This window comes from Emys orbicularis, chromosome 2 (assembly GCF_028017835.1).
Source record: "Emys orbicularis isolate rEmyOrb1 chromosome 2, rEmyOrb1.hap1, whole genome shotgun sequence".
NCBI classification, from domain to species: domain Eukaryota; kingdom Metazoa; phylum Chordata; order Testudines; family Emydidae; genus Emys; species Emys orbicularis.
Window position 1 is genome coordinate 255,930,629 of NC_088684.1, and position 19,793 is coordinate 255,950,421.

The 19,793-nt window shown below is 40.9% G+C and overlaps 1 protein-coding gene across 1 annotated transcript in view; it reads right to left on the reverse strand.

The window, feature by feature from the left end:
* Nucleotides 1-2,331: 2,331 nt before the first annotated feature.
* The window catches only part of ADAM22 (ADAM metallopeptidase domain 22), a 189,967-nt gene continuing 172,505 nt past the window's right edge, over nt 2,332-19,793 (reverse strand). Inside the window, exons 29-30 of the mRNA XM_065397640.1 lie at nt 4,794-4,917; nt 2,332-2,352 (exon numbers count right to left, since the gene is read on the reverse strand). Coding sequence (XP_065253712.1) covers nt 2,332-2,352; nt 4,794-4,917 — 145 coding nt within the window. The remainder of the gene's footprint in view (nt 2,353-4,793; nt 4,918-19,793) is intronic.

Here is a 19,793-nt window from a genome sequence, read left to right on the forward strand (position 1 = left end):
TCAGAGGGGTAGCCATGTTAGTCTGTATCCATAAAAACAGTGAGGAGTCCGGTGGCACCTTAAAGACTAACAGTTTTATTTGGGCATAAGTTTTCCTGGGTAAAAAACCCACTTCAAGTGGTTTTTTCGTGGGTTTTTTACCCACAAAAGCTTATGCCCAAATAAATCTGTTAGTCTTTAAGGTGCCACCGGACTCCTCTAAATCTGACTTGCTTTAATCAGAGAGAAATTTGATAAACTGAACTCTGTTACATTAAAAGGCTGTAAGTGGTAGGTTCACTTACTAAAGGAATTACGTGAAAGAGGTAGAAGATTCAGAAGCACACATTATGTTCCTGTCAGCATCTAATTGATTATATTACTGTGGGCCATGTATTCTAATATTTCTTATTAGAAGAGATCTTTTGTTCTGCAATGGAATTACCAGAGGTTGGACGTTTGTCACTTCTGGAGAGGTACTGACAGGAGAGGTCTTTTAACTGATTTATAATTGCCATTTTTATTATTTAAAGAACATTTACAATTGAAAATGCCCAGGGATTTTACAGCATCCTTTTGAATCCTTCGGGTGTTGTAACTATATCTACTCTACATTCTTTAGCACACAGCATACAGTTGACCAGCAGTCAGGTTAATGCCATCTTGCCACGTCTCCTTTGTAACAAGTTTGTTTTTGCATCCTCAATTTCATTGGTCTGGATCCACTTGTATTCAGCTCAAGGCCCATGCTACCTGCAAAGGAGACCTCTGCTGTTGCACGTGGGGTGTGTCTACACTGCAGGTGGCAGTGAGCTGCCCAGCCAGGATAGACAGACTGGGGCTTGAGTTAGCACTCTAAAAATAGCTGTGTGGACATTGTGGCTCTGGCAGAGACTCCGGCGCCAACCGAGCTCAAGACCACCCAACCTCTAGGCTTCAGCTCAAATGGGTAGCCTGAGTCTCCGCCGGAGCGGCAAAGTCCACATAGCTATTTTTAGCACACTAGCTCAAGCCTTGCTAGTGTGAGTCTGTCTACCTGCGCTGCGAGACTTACTCCCAGCAGCAGAGTTGACGGACCCTCAGTATGCTAATACATGGTACAAGTAATAGCAGTAAAAAAAGGCGGGGAGGGGAGATCGGCCAATTGCCCAGCTTTCAGGTTTTGTATAGCACTATGATAGCATCATGCCCATCATAACCTGTATACTCTGCCAGGTTGCTCCAGCATTGGGTCTGAAATGCTTTACACACACACACACATATCCCAAATCTGCCACTGAGACCCCACTTCCACCCCCTTAACTGATGACCTTAAATTACTCCTCAATTTCCAGTAAATGTATGTTCACTATTAGTTAAAGACTCCAGCTCTGATTTCAGTGGGGTTGCTCCTGATTTACACCAGTGTGAGAGAAGAGACAAACACACATCACCACTATCAGACAACTTATTTTTGCTGGTTCCTTAGGTGGTGATTTAAGCCAAAGCATCATTGAACTTTGATTTTTCTGGTGATTATAACAAATATATTCCCAGATTGTGGAGATTTTGGTCAAACACCAGTTTGCTGAGAAACACATTTACAGCACTAGAACTGTTGCATTTCCAAAGCGGTCTGCTCATAATATTCAGAACGCTTGAAGTGTGATGATGTTAGTCATGATTGTTTCTTTAGGCATTTGGCAAAATACATGTGTGTTACAGCTGTTTTCACATTTTAAAATGTTTACATATATACAATTTGTATATGGAGATTATAAACACGAAAGGTAAAAAAGATATAGTTCTTGTTTGTTTGAAGTTTATGCCTCTCAAAACTTAAGATCCTGTAGCAAAATTCTACATTTCTTACTCCTGCATGCTAATTTCTACTACAGTACGTGGTTTTCCCCTTACTTGTAAAGAACCGAGGGTTCATGCACATAGCATAATGTTTACATTGGTCACGTGCTTCAGAATACAAAATTCTGAACTCAATTTTGTTGTTATTTGGGACTGCATAAACCAAAGAAAAACCTCTTTTATTCAGGATTTGTACATGAGTTTTAGTTGTATTTCTACATATATTGGTCATCATGCAGAATAATCTTATCATATTCAATCTATTTATCCCATGTTAATTTTTGTGATTTGTGGTTATTCTTTACAGATTTAATAGAATTCTAATCAACAGCAAAACATGTTGTTTTTTCCCCCTTGGGTATGAGAGCAGGTTCTCTCTGTGATCACTGGCATCTCTGTTGTTCTTTCAAATTGTCTGAAGAGCAGATGAATGTGCAATGACTCAGTGATGCTGAGTTTCTATAAAATTTGAAGTAAACAGTTCTGATGTCACCCAGCTAAACTGTAGAACTAAATGGAAGTCTCCCATAGCTGGAGGGGGAAAAAGGAACACACATATACATTACCAAAGTTATAATACAGTTATTAACTAAATTATATTAGAGTTTTGTTGGGGAAGAAAGTCTGCTTTGTTTAGGTCTCATCCTAGTCCCTAGTGGATATCTGTTTATATCACAATGTCATCATACGATTGGGAACATTTCAGAAGGACTGCAAGCTGCATAATAGAAACCTAGGACTCGGAGAATAAAGTTTGAAGAAACAATGTCAACTTCAACTATAAAGCTTGTGTCAGAATGCTTTTACCCACTATTGTTACAACTAACACTACGGTTACCATAACTAATTTTAGAGAGAGAGCAAAATTTCCCCCTATGTTTTGCCTTCTCAGAACTTCTTTAATTTATGCCAGGGGACTGGACCGGTACTCAGGCTGCCCCATGATTGGGGAAAATAAGTGTGTCTTAACTTCCTCTGCGCCCCTCTGCCTGTGCTGTGCTGGACCAAGATCTCCTTGACCACAACTCAGTGGGTGAGATTCTGTGCTGTGCCTCTAAGGGTATGTCTACACTTACCTCTGGAGCGATCGATCCAGCGGGGGTCGATTTATTGCATCTAGTGAAGACGCGATAAATTGACCATCGAGCATGCTCCCATCGACTCCGGTACTCCACCAGAGCGAGAAGCGCAGGCGGAAAAAAATTGGTGGGTGCTCAGCACCCACTGGCAGCTCCCCGTGGCCCCGCCCCACCCCCCTGCTCCAGCTCGCCTCTGCCTCCACCTCCTCTGCGAGCGCGCCACCGCGTCCTGCTTCTCCCCCCTCCCTCCCAGCGCTTGCGCTGCAAAACAGCTGATTCGCGGGGCAGGGAGGGAGGGGGGAGGAGGGGGAACGTGGCATGCTGGGGGAAGAGGCGGGACCGGGGCGGGGATTTGGGGAAGGGATCCAATGGGGCAGGGAGGGGGCGGAGTTAGGGCGGGGACTTTGGGGATGGGGTTGGAATGGGGGCGGGGCCAGGGGCGGAGATGGGGTGAAGTTGGGACAGGGGCAGGGGCAGGGAAAGGGGCGGGGAGGCACAGGCACCCACCGGCACCAGAGAAAGTTGGCACTATGGTCGACGGGGGAGCATCAGCAGTTGACCTACCGCAGTGTAAAAAATCGGGACGGGGGTGGGGGGTAATAGATGCCTATATAAGAAAAAGCCCCCAAAATCGGGACATCTGGTCACCCTATTTAGCCCTGCCGATTCTGGGCTGCTGCAGGGGTTGGAGCAGATCCCAGTGTAATTTAGACAGCTCTGGCAATAGACAATACACTCCAGAAATCCTGGCAAGGAACAGTTATTTAGGATTCATTATCTGCCAGCACAAATTAAAGAATCCTTGTGCTAGAAGCCAGCTCAGCCCCCAGCAGTCTCAAAGTTTATAGAGGAGGAAGACTGGCACTTGTGCCCGGACAGCTCCCCAGGTGCCTTGGCTGCTGCTCTGGCACATCTGGGAATCTGTCTCTGTTTTCCTTTTAAAGACTGACAGCAAAATTAGTCACTATGTTGCAGGCTGGCTGGCCCTTTAAGGCAAGCTGGGCTCAGCCTCGGCCAGGACTTAGCGGCTATCCCTCACCCTCACCGAGGAGCTGGCAACATAAAGGCCAATTAGAGAACCCAGCTGGGTGTAATGGGGCTTAATTAGAAAGACTGACCCCAGCTGTAGTGATGAAGCAGGGAGAGCACAATTTTAAATAGAGGGGGGAACTGGGAGTGGACGACAGGGGATGTATCCCTTGATGATTGCCTGTTCTGGGCATTCCCTCTGGAGCATCTGCCATTGACCACTGCCAGAAGATAGGAGTCTGGACTAGACAGACCATTGGTTTGACCTAGTATGGCTGTTCTTATGTGCTTAATTTGGAGAAGGAAGAGCCTGGAGAGAGAAACAAGGATAGTTCTCCTCTGGGAAGTGCCTGAGGAAGTCAGGCTGAATCAACCACTAGGAGCAGGGTAGGCTCCAGTGGGAGAGAGCCTTGAGTTAGGGCCTGCAACAGGAGAAAGAGACCCACAGGGAGTGGAGTAGACTCCTGTGAGGGAGTCCTGAGATAGGGCCTACAAGGAGCAGGGAGATCCTCGGAGGCACAATGCTGGTGTTCCTGGTGAAGGAAAAGAAGCTCTGAAGGGGCCAGGAAGCACAGGGTTTCAGCCAAGCCTGAGAAGAACTATAAATGTTGACCTTATTTGAACTTTAAGTTGGACCTTTATTCTTCCCTTAAGAGGACTGAATGATTATGAGATTTGGCCAGAGGGGATCAGGAGAAGATGCTGGCTAGGACTGGCCACTGTGGGGCTAAGGAAGTGGCCAGCAAAGAGTACGAGCGGGAAATCCCCTGCAATGCTATGTCCAGGCATGAGGGGGCCACATTAAAACATTTCCTCAATTAAGAGTTTTTCTCTGACTATACATAAAGAAGGAGAGACTCATACCCTGGCACTTTGTCTTTTAGCTTTCTTCTCCTCATCAGGAAGTGGAGGCATTGGGTATGGGTATTTTCTGCTGGAGGCAATAGATCCAGTAGAGGAAGATGGAGACTTTGCAGGAGACAGAGTCCTGAGATGTTGAAACACACAAAATAAATATGATGTCTTTGGGCACCGGCACTTCAACTGCAAGTACTTGAAAGCTTGATTCAAAATGTAAATGCATACTTTATGAACTCAGTACTAGAAAAAAATTGATCAGTACTCTAAATATTAAATTATTATCAATAAAAATCACTCAGATGCTTACAGCTTTCATTAATACTGGAAGGAAAACTTAAGGCTGCTGCTTATCTTTCATTAGTGTACTTTCCCATAATAAACAGTTTCTTAAACTATATTACATAGCATTTTATCTTATCATTATAAAGTTAACAAACCAAGTCACCTATAGAATAAATAGAGAACTAAAACAAAGAAAGGACACTGACCTTTAAATATAAACAATGCTAGTATAATCACAACCAAATATTCTACCAGTGAGTCAATAAATGGCAATAGATAGTGGTCTTTTAAATAGCTTTTATACATTCCAATGCTAAAATACGAACACAGAAGATAAGATATTAATTTACATAAAATGCATGCACTTGGAGGCCAAACTGTTAGTTGTGAAGAAACAAAGGCAAATACAAAGTGCTAACAACAAATTATTAGACATGCAAGCATCAAACAGTGCATAGTGTTCCAGCCAAAGAAAGAGTCTCATGAGAATATACAAAAATGAACTGATTAGTCTACTGCAATCAGCATTTCTGTACAAGGTGAGCAGAGTAAGCAGGAGCAAGTCAATGTTTGTATCACATGAAAGGCATTTTTTTTATGTCAATAAGGTGGCAGGACTTTATTGACTGGAATTTTACACATGGGAAAATCTCTGACACATCCCTTTTGAGATTCTGCACTTTTATCCAATGAGAGGATCCTATGAGGCTCCATCTGTGGATAATAGAGAAGAAAAAAAACAAACTGGAAGTAGAAAATCTAAATTACCCTATCTTGTTAGTTTCATTTTGCAGACAGAAAGCCAAACTTTGACAAGGGGCCTCCATATGGCTGCCATTAGCGGCTATCCCTCACGTCCCTCACACACTTTTTGAGCACTTTTACCTACATGCTCCAATTCTAGGATGTGCTTGAGGAAAATGTTGCCACTCAGTTTGTGCATGCACATTCTCAACCACTGCACACATAGCAAGAGACTGCAGTCGTGGGATACATTAACATCACAGTCATCAGGAGCTCAAATCAAACAGGACTACTCATAGTAGTCAATACAATGCCCAGTAGTAAGTTTTTGTAGGGTTGGGCCCTTATATACTAGTGTAGGCTCAGAAACAGGCTAAGGGCTCTTAGTGATGAAAACTTTGCTCTCTGTTATGTTTAATAGCAACTCATTTAAATGTAAAGAGTTTTTTAAAAACTTTTTTAGTCTAGTACATTGTCATGATTGTGTCTGCGATGGCCTATAACTGCACGCTCATTTCCCCTACAAACAATGGCTGATCGTAGTTATGACCAGCAAGGTGCCAATGGAAATTACATGGGAGCTTGTGACAGGTGTGAAATTGATGTCATCAGTGTACATGTACTGTACTTCTAAAGTCCTGTGCTGTAATCTCTCAAATGTCATACTAGTTTATGAAAGAACAAAATTATAACCATACTGTTCTATACGATATTAAAAAGTAAGTCCTCAGCAACTGCTTTTTGAGCACACGGTGAGACAGAACAGCACACACACAGATATTTCCAGGATGACAATTTTAAGCCTCTACTGAAATATGAAATAAAGTATTTTTGTGTGCAACATTGCATATCTAACTGAACACCAAACTGCCAATGCAAAAAATCAGGCTGTTTTTAAAACTCAAGGGAAAGGCTCACAATTTTTCAGACCCATCCGCTCACTAATGCTAATCTCATTTGCACTGACAAAGGTTCGTAATGATATTTTTCTCCTTCATTCAAAGGAACAATGGGCTCTATAGTTAAAAAGAAAACCAGGAGCCTTTTTTACACTGAAAATGAGACCTAAAGGTTAAAAACCCTTCATTTTTTAAAACACAAAATATGAAGTAGCAGGAGATAAGACCTGAGGGTGTTCACTTTGGATTCTGGGGTCTCTATCTGAGAATAAGATGTTTATCTCAATATCATGGCCAAATTTTGTGTGTGTGTGTGTGTGTGTGCACGGGTGCACAGGGATCGGGGAAGAGAACATTCCCTCATCCCGGGATCAGGCTATGCTCCCGCCTACTGCTCCTCTTGGTGATGCAAGCCACCCCAAGGAGAGGAAGCACAGAGAGGAGGCAAGGCTATGGTCCTGCCCAGCCCTGCACCACTCTGTGCAGGGGTGGGCAGTTGTATAGAGACAGAAGCAAGCAGCAGCAGCCCAAGGAATGGTGGAGCATGCACATTCTCTCTCTGCAGCAGGGTCCTCGGGGAGGATTCCTAGCTTACCTGGTGGAAACTACAGCTCTGCATCATTGGCCAAAGCGTAAATGGCCCAATCTGACCCTGTGTTTGTTACTGGGAGGGGTGGGGGAACCAGAAATAGATACAATGTTTCAAATTCTGCTCCCAGGCACATTGGTGCAGTCTTACTGGACTTATAGGGGTTGCACAGATGTAATGAGGAGCAGAATTTGGAGTAATGGGCTAGATTCGCCAACATTTTTATTATATCTTTGTTAGGGCTCATTTATAACCACCTATCACAGCTTTACAATGTGTATGAGTCGTCTTCTTTTGGTTTTCTATATTTGTCACTGTAGTGGGGTTTTTTTGTCTTAAAAACTTTGTAGAAACAGCATATAAGGAATTTTTTAAATTATTTCAAAATCAGATGCTGCGTATTACCCAAGAAATTTTTTTGTTTTGCCTTGCAGAAAACAGAAAACAATCTCCAGAGGAAATGCTTCTGAATAAATCAGTTCTCCATGCACGCACAATGCTGCATTTTCAAACTGGGGGTGAAACTGGTGCACCCACAAAATGGTTTGCCAATGTGTTGCTCCTACAAAAAGCCCACCTGTGCACACACACACAGACACAGATACCAACCTCAACACGCAAACCTAGAGTGTTTTGAGGCGCACCAGCTGCACCCACATCTGTGAAGTTTAGATGCCCAGTTGGAGGCCTACAACATTGAAAATGCAGTTGCACACTTAAATAGATAAACATGCCCTTCCCTCATAATCCCTGGCCACTTATTTCTGCTACTCATTTAGGCACTCTGTATTTTTTTTTTTTTTTAATGGTCTGGACTATGTGCCACCTGTAGAGAGTGTGAAAACATATTGCAAGTACAGTTGCGTACGGCGTCAGATGCACAATCACTGATTTTTTTTACATGTAAAATGCTGTCATTTTGAAAATATCACCCTAAAGGCTCTATCCTGCCATTGTTTATGTGCTGTGTATCCCAGATTTATATGCACTTTAAATGAGAGAGCCATGTAAGAACTTTCTCATTTACAGTATGGAAGAAAGTCAGCATCCAGCTACAGGGATACTTGCGGGTAATGCAAGGGTTAGCGCTGGGCAAAACTCTGCAGTTTTGGTTCAGGTGGGTTTCATTGAGCTTTTACCAGAGGTTTCAGTTCTCATGGTTTCACATCTGTTAACTTTCACATCAAGTTTTGTTTTCATCTGAACTCACATGCAAGGCCTGAAATACAATGCAAGACTCATAAGTCTCATTCATTCCTACACATTGTATGGTAGGAAGGTTTGATCCCAGATTTTACTAGCTATCCAAAATGAAGCTATGAATCTCGGGGGCTCTGGGAGTTTTCATCCTGGGGTCTGAGGCCAAGAAGGAAGAGTTAATGACTCATTTGTGTGTCTATGTTTGAAGCTGAAACTAAGAGATTTTTGTAATCATATTGGGGTTCAAAACAAAATACTGGCACAACACTAGTCAGTTAGACAATGTTGAGGTCAAAAGAGATGGCGTGAAATAAATGTCACTTAGCCCACAACTAAATGACACATGATCTCCTAAAACACAACTACTATCAAAATTAGAGAAGACAACTATGCTGGGTCCCCCTTATTCCTCAATGGTGCTGTTTATCACCTCATTTTGTAAACGGCACTAAATCAATTTAAAAATCCATCTGGTTAAAGCGGCACACACTCCTAATGCAATCAAACTGAAATAAAACCTTGCTTATACTGGTTTAGCTTAAATCAGTAAATTATCAGTTTAAGAGTATCTGTACTAGGGATTTGCACAAGTTTAACCAGATTGATTGCATTAAACAAGTATATATTTGTTCTAGTATAGATTAGGCCATATTTTAAAACATAAATAGGCCCATTTGTCCTCTCAAGTTTTTTTCAGGGGTGCAGGAAGAAGAGAAGCTGGAAGTGGGGACAGTTTTAGTTCTAAGGGAGGATCTGCAAGAATAGGCTGATGTTCCAGTGTGGGGACATAAATTCTAAATATTGCATGAAGTTTCTAAATGATCCTACATGTTCCCAGAGCACTAGATTCGCAAAGCTTATTAAACACATTTATCTTCAGAGTCTCAAGATGAAATCCTGGCTCTACTGAAGTCAATGGGAGTTTTGCCATTGGCTTCAACCAGGGCCGGGATTTCACCCTCGCCACTGATCTTCTCCATGGAAAGGAGTCAACCTACCTAAGAAAATGGGTTCTCACCATTACAATGGCTTTATTAAACAGCTCTCTTCCATAGGAACTGTAAATCCCACAGGTAGAGCTTGTCAGAGTGAGAATCGGGGCCTTCTCCATGATGTGGGAACTTATTACTGGAGAAGATGAGTGACTATAAACTGCTCGCTGCCTTCAGTATGCAGTACAGAGCTTACTTGTACTTTCCAACAACTGCATACAGCAATGAAGAAGAAAGGAGTAACTGAAAGTAAAAAGGAAGAGAGAGCGCTATTGAGAGAAAGGGGCGGATGAGGCAGGAAGGGAGGAAGGAAAGAAACAAAAAAAAAAAATGTCTTTTAAAAAAGCGCAATCTGACCGTCCCAGATGAAACAAGGAGAAAATGAGCCCAGTGGCCCTGTGTGACTATGACCAGTCAGAGATGTGCTCACACACAAAGGCAATGGATGATGGGATAAAAACCTGGAAATTCGAGGTTAGAGCTGGTGGCGCAAAGCAGAGTTAAAGCTGGTTTAAGTGGCCAGCTGAGGAGAAGCAGAGGAGAAAGTGCAGAACAGGAACAAGCAAACAAAAGCAGAAAAATATGAGAGGGGAACAGAAGACTTATTCTCTCTTCCCCTCCATCCCTGTAACATGTCCCCCCACCCCACCCCACCTTCCTCCCTCGGGACAAGTGTCCTGGGTTCTCACCTTAAAAATCTTGTTTCTCTGTAAACTATTTACTATTACTGTAAATATTTGCAGTAACTCAAACTCGGGCAGCTCGGTGTTTCAGAGGGATCCTTTGCATCATTCTTGCATCTGAAGAAGTGAGGTTCTTACCCACGAAAGCTTATGCTCCCAATACTTCTGTTAGTCTTAAAGGTGCCACAGGACCCTCTGTTGCTTTTTACAGATTCAGACTAACACGGCTACCCCTCTGATACTTTGCATCATTCGTGCACAAATGAATCTATGGGATTGGCATACTTAACGCTTTGATAGTTCACATTCCAGTGATGCCATCACAATCCCTGAGAGTCTGGCTTGCCTCAGTGAGGCCTGCAAGTAGTTCTTGATCACTGTTCAAAAGGTTACTGTCAGCAGAAACTGCAGTAGTAGGCACAGAGCTGGCATGAAAGGGACAAGTAGTCTGCCTCTTGTGTAAGACCAGTAGCAGACTGCTCTCCCCCTGGAGCAAGGCCAGGAGCCAGGAAGAGATTTCCCTGCTTTGTCCGCTGCTGGGTCTGTGCAGCAATAGGCTGCCCCTTACACAGATTGTACATATACAATAAAAGGAAGGGCTAGATTGTAAGTGAAAGATGAAATTCTCCTTTACAGTTCTTGGTCTCGCCTATTTGGGGAACCCACAGCTGGGGGCTTTGTGGGACCAGAAAGGCCAGCTCTGATTATTAACTATTAAGAGTTATTATACCGATGTATATACACACATACTTGACTCACTGTGTGGAAAATGTTCGGTAAATAGGCCACTATCGGTAACCTAGGACCAACTTTGACTTACTTTAAGATTTTTTTTTAAGTCTGCTGGGGGAAGTCCTCAAGATGCTCTGTTTTCTGAAAATCTACAACAGCATAGTTTGGCAGTTATCAATGTTTTGTGATTCTATATTCCCTCCGCTGGCTTCAACAACAGCACTTAACAAAACACTATTCCCAGAACTATGCTGACATCACTGAGGGTAGCGCAGAAACAGGGAAGTAAACAAAACAGCTGTGTCAATTTCAGCTTTCTTAAAAGAGAGCACAAATGAAACAACTACAAAAAAGTATTGTTCTGTGGTAACTGTCTCCATTCTTGGATCATGGTTTCTAAAGCCAAGCATAAGATGGCGTTTTCCTTGAATCTGACTAACCACTTGGGTTATAAAATAGGCCCTTTAAACAATTAATTCATTAGTTTGTTTTTTTCCAAGCCTACACTTTATACTATAAGCCACTATCTTTGGTCATTTTTCTGAAGTTTTGCAAGGTTATTTTGTTCAAAAATTGCTTTTAAAAGATTGTATATTTAAGAGCTCAGAAAGCTGCTGTGTGATTTTTAAACAAAGTGTCCTTAGTAATAATAATGTCTTTTTTCTCGTGTCTGAGAAGAAGCACCAGTTTAACTAAAATAGTTTATTACAACTGATTTAGTGAAGTGTTGCAAACGGCTATGTGGGTTTAAACTTAAGTCAATTTCAACCAGTTCCCCAATTAAGCTTAATCAATATAAGCAGATACAAAAATCAAAGGAAGAGTCCATGCAGGGTTTGCACAGTTTAACTAAACTGATTTAAATAAAGTATGTTAGTTAAACTGGTGCAATTTTTGTGTTTCATCAATGCCTTGGTCTGCTGAAGTTGCAGGCTTCCTCTGCATTTTGATACATACTCCAGCAGTCAGCATACTTCTGTTTCTTCTAGATGGTTTCCTAAGGAATTTAATCTGGAGCTACTGCTGAACTGGAAAGTTTTGCAGAAAAGTTCTGTGATATTTAATGTGTACCTTGCTGCCAAAGCACTTCAGTAGTTCTTAAAATTATATAACTAGTCCCTAACTCTTTGGGGTCGGGGAAGGTGTGAAAGAGCATATTCCTAGACAGATTGTCCTCAGATAAACACATTCAGTTCCAAGAGACTTCAGGTATTTGAAGCCAAATTTTGGCCCAGGGATTAACTTAATCTAAATAATTACTGTAGCTTCAAACTGTAATTACGAGATAAAAGTTCTAATGCTACTAATGCTAAGAGCACCCAGTTCTTTTTTTAATGAAAGGATATGCAGTCGGGTACTTCAGATGGATCTTTTGCCTGTACAAATATCTTTTTGTATTTTCAAAATGCAGCTGTTCTAAGTAACATGTAGATGATGTAATGGAAATATTTCACAGCTATCATTTAAAATACTTAAAGTATAATTGTGGGATTCTGAGTTCACCTGCCTTTTTTAAATGTTTCTTTATTCATGATTTTTGGTCGATGGTATTCACTTAACACTTCATTTCTAACGCACTGCAGAGATCCAGTCATGTTAACGGCACACGATATGCCTAACAAACAAGAACGGCTCTTTCCAAAGCACTGTGGGATTAGCAAATCAAATGTCTTCTCACATTTCCACAGATTGTGTCTGCTTCATGCTTTTATATTGTGCTGTTGAAAACTAGGAGCTAGTTCTCAACTACAGAGAGAGGTTTGGGGCCTGATTCTCAGTTTTACTACAGTCCCTTTATGCCACTGTGTTAGTACAAAGGGAGAAGAAACGTGCCCCTGATAATACCTCCTGTGCAAGGGGACTCCTTGGTCTATAGAACTGGTGTAAACACCCTACCCTGGCCTTGCTCCCAGGCCCCAGAATAGGGGGTGTTTTGGGGTTGACTAGTGGTGGGATGGGGCATATTCTCTACCTCCCGGAGCCTACAGGAGGCCATGGGAAGCAGAGCATAAGTTAAAGCAACCCTGTGGCTCCTCCATACACTAGACAAAACAGTGGCTTAAAGCTATCTTTGCCCCTCCCCTCATTCCTAACCTGGGGATGGGGGAAACTGAGAATTGCATGAAGAATCAAAGTTTCATTATTCAGGTACAAGATGGAGGGTGACCTGGTTTTTCTGTTTACTTGGCACTAAATTCAAAATTTTCTCTTTAATTGTAAGTATTTTCAGTAGAACCCTACACTCATTTGTACCAGATACACTAGGTGGTTAGATCTTCCCAGTGCGGAATGTAGTCTTATATTTCTCATTTTTAATTCTGGTCATGTTAATTATTTCATCCCCATTGTATTTTTAAGGTAAAATTCCACTACATTTTATTCTTTTTCTTTTCATGTAAGTTTAGTATGCACTATATAGACAAGAGACCACTTGTTTCAGTAAATGAAATCCTATTTAGGTTAAAACTATTTTATTAGTGGTAAATACGTCTCATGCCCATAAAACACTACTTGGCATAAAATGAAGAGAAAGCTACTAAAAGCTATAGATGATGGTGGGAATGCATGCACTACAAACATCCTTTTCAATGGCTTCATTAAAACATTCAGAAAAAGAATTGGAATTGCACATGAAGCCAAAAAAAGAAAAAAAAGAAAAAAAGACATCAAAAGGCAGCAAATGAACAAGGGGCCCTTTGCACCTACAGTAACTTGTACTGATATATACAAGATAGGAGTCCCAACATATGTGTATATGCTGGAACAGCTCTTACAAATGATATAGAATTAATTTACAAAATACCTAAAGTATGGTCCTTCAGTGTTTTTATTCACATCTTCTACCCACTTAGCTACATTATATTCTCTTTTGAACCAGGGGTTTAAATACCTGCAGAAAGCAATGGAAGGAACAGAGAAGGCAGAAGAACAAGAAGAATAGAAAATCTGAGAACACACAGCACAAGCTCAGCAAGGATGTCTTCATCCCCAAAATGCAAGTGAGTATAGCAAATAAATCAGTATGGATGTTGGGTGAGGTGTAGGCAATGTGTACAACTGCATGAGAAAATTTGAACTACAACAAGGCTCAAGTTCAGTTAATCTGGAAATTGTTGAGGATACATTATTCATTTAATTTCCTAAGGGTGAAATTCACCTCTATGCAGAGGGCCAGGAATGATCACAAGGTATTTGCACCTCTTATGTCCTCATGATGAGATTTTGGCTCCTGTCCTGCAATTTACTCTCTGCAGGGGCAGGTGTCTGCCCAGCTGGACTGAATTGCAGGATTGAGGCCTTAAATGCTGCAGAGACTTTGGGCTGGCCCTCTGTGCATGGATGAATTTCAACCTCACCATTTAAAATGCTCTTTTTGCCACCTCTGGTAATTTCTTTACACCTATACTGTGAACAAAAATTGGTTTAAATAATTGTGTGTGATCTGGTGAAATTGCAAAGAGGGCTGCATAATTGATCTGATATTTTACCTTGTAAAACCTTGATTAGCAAAAGAACCACTTAAAAAAACCCATGTATGTGTTTAAGTTACACACAAACTAAGAAACATTGTTATTTTATTCCATGGTTAGCAGTAATATTACAACAGGTGAAGACAGTTCTGTAACTAACTTCCCTTGACCACCAATAGAAAGTTCACTTAATTGTATTGAAACTTTTCCTCTTCTCCCTTTGTAGTGTTAACAATAAAATGGGATGTAGACACTGAGCAACTTGTTTGGTGCAATTTAAATTTTGCATTTCTGGTATAATCATCACAACGGTGTAACAGTTATTTTTATCACTGCATTTATGTAATAGGGATCAACACAATCTGAAACAGTAAATGAAATGTAACAACAAAAAAAGCAAAACTTCTTTTTTAAATTACTGTAAATACCTTTGGGCTAGATCCCATAGCTCTTATTCATATGAGCAGTCCACTGATCTCATGAGTGAACTGTTTCCTCAAGGGGTTGATTTTATGAGTGTAGGACAGGCCAGTTTTCTTTTTCTTTCTTTCTTGAAAACATAACCGAATGTACTACAATATTCTAAACCATGTCAAAGTCTAAAACCTGTAGCAGGTGGTTGTTGTTGTTGTTGTTGTTTTTTATAAAAAAAAACAACAAAACACTCCTTAGACCTCCTTTTTTGTTCTGGAACTTCATCTCCCTGCCCCGCATAAGCACAGCCACAGCTTTCAAAAAGTATTTGCCCCCAGCCACAGTTGCCTCTAACTTGCCTTTCTTAATTACAAACGAGTGAAATCAGTAGTGCTTTATGCTTTCCAACCTGGCTTCTTAGTAAAAAGTAAAAGTTTAAAGCTGTGGTGCAGCCACAGATGAAGTGCTAGTAAATCAACAGGCTGGTGCCAGTATCGTTTGGATCTGCTGTTACAGTTTTAACTGCTGATGTAGCTGTGGATTTCCTAGGGAGTCCACCATAGCTGCAGTACTTTTAACCTGCACTTTTTATTTGAAGGGGTCTTTTGGTAACCATGAAACACTCCTGATCTGTCTTTTTAAAGTAGAAAATAAAATGTAATGTGGCCACAAAGCATGCAGTTGTTATACAATAATGTCTGTGAGCTTCCTAGGCCCAGTTACATACAGATAACTTTCATTCCTTCCAATCAATCTGCATATAGAAAGGTTTATATTCTGTCACTGCAGACCACTGAATTATATCATGAGAAAGCTCTCAGATTGATCTTTGCAGTCATCTGTGCATCAGTCATCATTGAAATCCAAAATTACTTTGAATGATAAATTCTCATTTGAAATAAATCTGTCATTAAATCTAAGGCTAAAACTAGACCAATGGCTTGATTTGGCTTGTAGCGCAACATGCAATAATGCAAAAGACCCAGGTTCAAGAGTGATCTTACACCTCAGGCTGGCAAGGAGGAGGGTTGAGCTAGCGCTGTATCAGCAGGAGCACCTCCAAGCGGTCAAAAGTGTTTTGCCACAGTGAAACTACCGAATACTCAGGGGAAGGGACTTTTCATGGGATAAAAATGGCAGCCCAGAATGAAGGAGCAGGTGAAACTGACCTGTGATCCCGATTCCCTGTATGGGGGTGGTGAGAACCCCCTTGGCTTATGCCTTGGGTCGGGATTTGGTGGGCGAGAGAAAGCCCAGGCTCAGATACATGGGTTACCCTGCTGCAAAAACACAATATATAATAGAAAAATCTAAGCCAAATCATGTTTATATCGATTTATAACAATGAGGAAGATGCACACTTAGATGAAAATAATTAACAAAGAGAACCAGTACTGCTAACTGGCAAAACACATCTTACTAGGACATGTTTTAACACATCTCCATTTTATTGTCAGGATATTCAGAAAGTCTGTATTACCTTTCTTGGATAATACTCATTGATTTTAACAGAAAACTATTACTTTATCAGACCACTTAAATCAATTCTGTTGTAGAAACTTTGGAAGAACATGCTGGCTCTGTAAGTCAACATTTTCTTTGTATGGAGTGAACCACCTGACTTCATTAAATAAAAACTCCCAAGGGTTTTTTTGACTCATCTGGAAGCAATTAAAAACTGACAAAAATATCTTTAAGTAGAGCGATGACATTTATCAGCAGCCTTACATCAACCAAGAAACAATCTGTTAGATTTCAAGGCACACACAAAATAATGCCCGATACATTTTTCAGGAATTGCATGAGATGCTTGCTATGTGCATCCCATACTAATACTAATGAGAGTCATATGGCTGAAACCCTACCCAATGCTTCAGAAATTCAGAGGAAACTAACAGTTTAATTGTGGGCTAATTTCCAATCAGTTGCACAACTGTGCACACAAAAGAGTGCACCTAATTAGTGCATGCAATCGCTGCAAATATATGCATAAATCAGGTATGTGTGTATGTAAATGTACATCTGGTAGCTTCCTGTGCAAATACCTGAATTCTGCACACATTCAGAGTATGGCACAAATCAGGCTCATAATGTTTTAACAATTTACAGTGGATCTTGTTTACTTATGGGAGACAATAGTTTGGCACCTTATTATTTTCTTTTCACTGTGTGCACTATTCAGCTCCCAGCTGTCACATAGGAAATATTCCAATCGCTATTCATTGTCTCAGGATATACTTGATTAAGGTTCTTTCACATTTACCTGAGAAGTTAATGAGGTGAATTTGTCTTGAAAATGTTGCATGGACCTTAAGGCAGCTGGCATCACATTTTTGTTAAAACAAACAACAAATGTTTTGGTCACAGTTAGTAACAGATCATTCCTGGTCAGTTCTTTTCAAAATGTGATTTCATATTTCTAACTATGCTCTATGTGTGACTCCCCTACAATTCTCTCCTCTCCTCACTGCAGATGTGTTGCTTGGGAGGATCCAGTTTTGTAGCCCGGGAAACCTGCTCACCTCATGGCTGTTCTTGCAGAGCAGACTCTTGACAAGGTGCCTTTGCAATCACCAAGCTCTCTCACCCACCCCCAAAGCAGACACCTTCAGGGGAAAGGGTGTTTCCCCAGCCCACCTAGTCTGGCAAGTATATTTCAGGAACACAGATGTTCTGTGCCACCCCCTTATAGGTTGCTTACTCTTCAGCAACAGATGCTGCCTCTGACTGTTACCATTTCTGCTTACGCTATACTCAGCAGCAGGGATGAAATGAGAGAATTAGATATGGCAAAAATTATAGGTCACATTAAAAAGAGAAAATGATACATACCAAGACAGGTTTTTAAGTAATCGTGACCCTCGCTATTGATTCATTCTCATTTATTTATTTATCCATCCTGAAGTTCTCAGGTATTTTAAATACACAAGCTAAGCATCACAGAACAGGGGAGAAGATGCTTTCTGCTCTTTAACCTTTACTAGCAATATGATTCTCTTCCCAGGTGGTGGGTTAATGTTAGAGTAAAAAAGTGTATCTGTTTTCTATAGGCCAAATTCAGCCCTAGCAGACACAGCGCCATTGACTGTAATGGAGTTGTGCCAGGCCTGAATTTGGTGCTATGGTTTTAAGCCTTGTTTTCAGAAATAAAAGTCAGAAAATGAAAGAGAGCACAAAACAAGTTTCTAGAGAAGAACTTGCAATCTCATCTGCACTCTGAGCAGGTTAGTCAACCAAACTAATTTGCTCTTATCAAATTGTCTCATGCAAAGGAAGAAAACCAAACAATCAACATTCCAATCAGAGTTTATCAGCATTATGGCCATGGGGACAGGAGTGCTGCAGTCACTTGAAAGTTAAACTCCTGCAAGGGATTTAAGAAGAATGTTACGGTTTTGTATTGCCAGTTTTAACCATGCAATGTGGTAGCTATTACATGTCTCAAACTATTAATGTTTGTAATTTGTAGCAAAGACTCATCTATGTGAACCTTTGAAAACCTATGTATGCAATAACTGCATATTGAACTTGGAATTCTCAAGTTCTGGAACAAACTCAAAATCCTTTAGCTGAAAAAGGCTGGGCCCACAGAAAATTAGTAGTATCATCAGCAATACCAGGAGGGATGAGATGGAGTGCCGATGAGAAGCGCAGTCAGGAAAGTAACTGAAATACTTTCCTCATGGATTGTATTTTCTATATGGACAACCTACCTAATTCTCAATTACTGAGGGACAATCTCCACTCATTGATATATTTTGCTTTCCACAACCAAATCTCTGTACAACTTTCCATGAGTGATGTACCTGAGTATTCAGATTCTAATATCTAAACTGTATTGTTAAATCTATTCACCTAAATTTGGGTTATTGCTGATTATGTACTCTGTGTATCATGACTTTTAAAAACAAACTTTGCATTTGTGGCAAATCTAAGCAAACTATATCCAGATGTACAGACACTCTTTTCTCAACCTATGTATTATATAATTTTTTTAACATTAGCTTTAATAAATTTTTTAAATCTATTAGCTTCCAGCTTGACCGGTATCAAACCCTTCTGCCAGTGGGGAGATACATTAGTACTGATGACGGGGGAGAGGGAATAATCATTTCTGTCACTGGCAGAGAATTATAAATTCTTAAGTGGCACAATAATGACAAAGGAAGCCTAGTGGAAAATGTTTGACAAGCCTAGAGGTTACGGTTCCACCTATTCACCATCCTTTCAGATAAGGGGTCTAACTAAGTAGACATAGATAATATGGAGTATTTCTCACAAGGAGAATAGCAAATATGGGCCTATTCAATAAACAAAACAAAGAAGGCAAATCTAATTAATTTTGTAACTGTCTATATGACTCTTAAATTAACGGAGATATCCCATCTCCTAGAATGGACCTTGAAAGGTCATTGAGTTGAGTCCAGCACCCTGCCTTCACTAGCAGGACCAAGTACTGATTTTGCCCCAGATCCCTAAGTGGCCCCCTCAAGGATTGAACTCACAACCCTGGCTTTTAGCAGGCCAATGCTCAAACCACTGAGCTATCCCTCCCCCAACTATCATACATCTTGTACATGTATGACAGTTTTACAAATGGGCTCAATTCCTAATATGTTTAAATTAATACATACATGCCCATTTCTTTATTTTTCCCTTACTGGACCAGATCCAAAGCCTATTGAAGTCAATGAAAAGACTCACACTGACCTCAGTGGGCATTGTAACAAAGACTGTGCACAGACAGTCTCCTCATGTTCTGATCCCAGTGGTTTGAGAAGCTATTCTAGGTCAGACTTGATGGCTTAGAGCACTAAACTGTAAATATGTTCTCAAAGCACAGTTAGGTTCTTTTCCTAAAATCTCTGGGTGGGGCGTCAGAGATAGGAATGTCAATGTGTGTCCCCAGGAGAACCTGTGTCCTCTGCAGTGGTTCCATCTGGGGTGAGAGCAAAGGAAGGAAAATAGGTTATCTGAAATTCACCACTTGAACAGGAC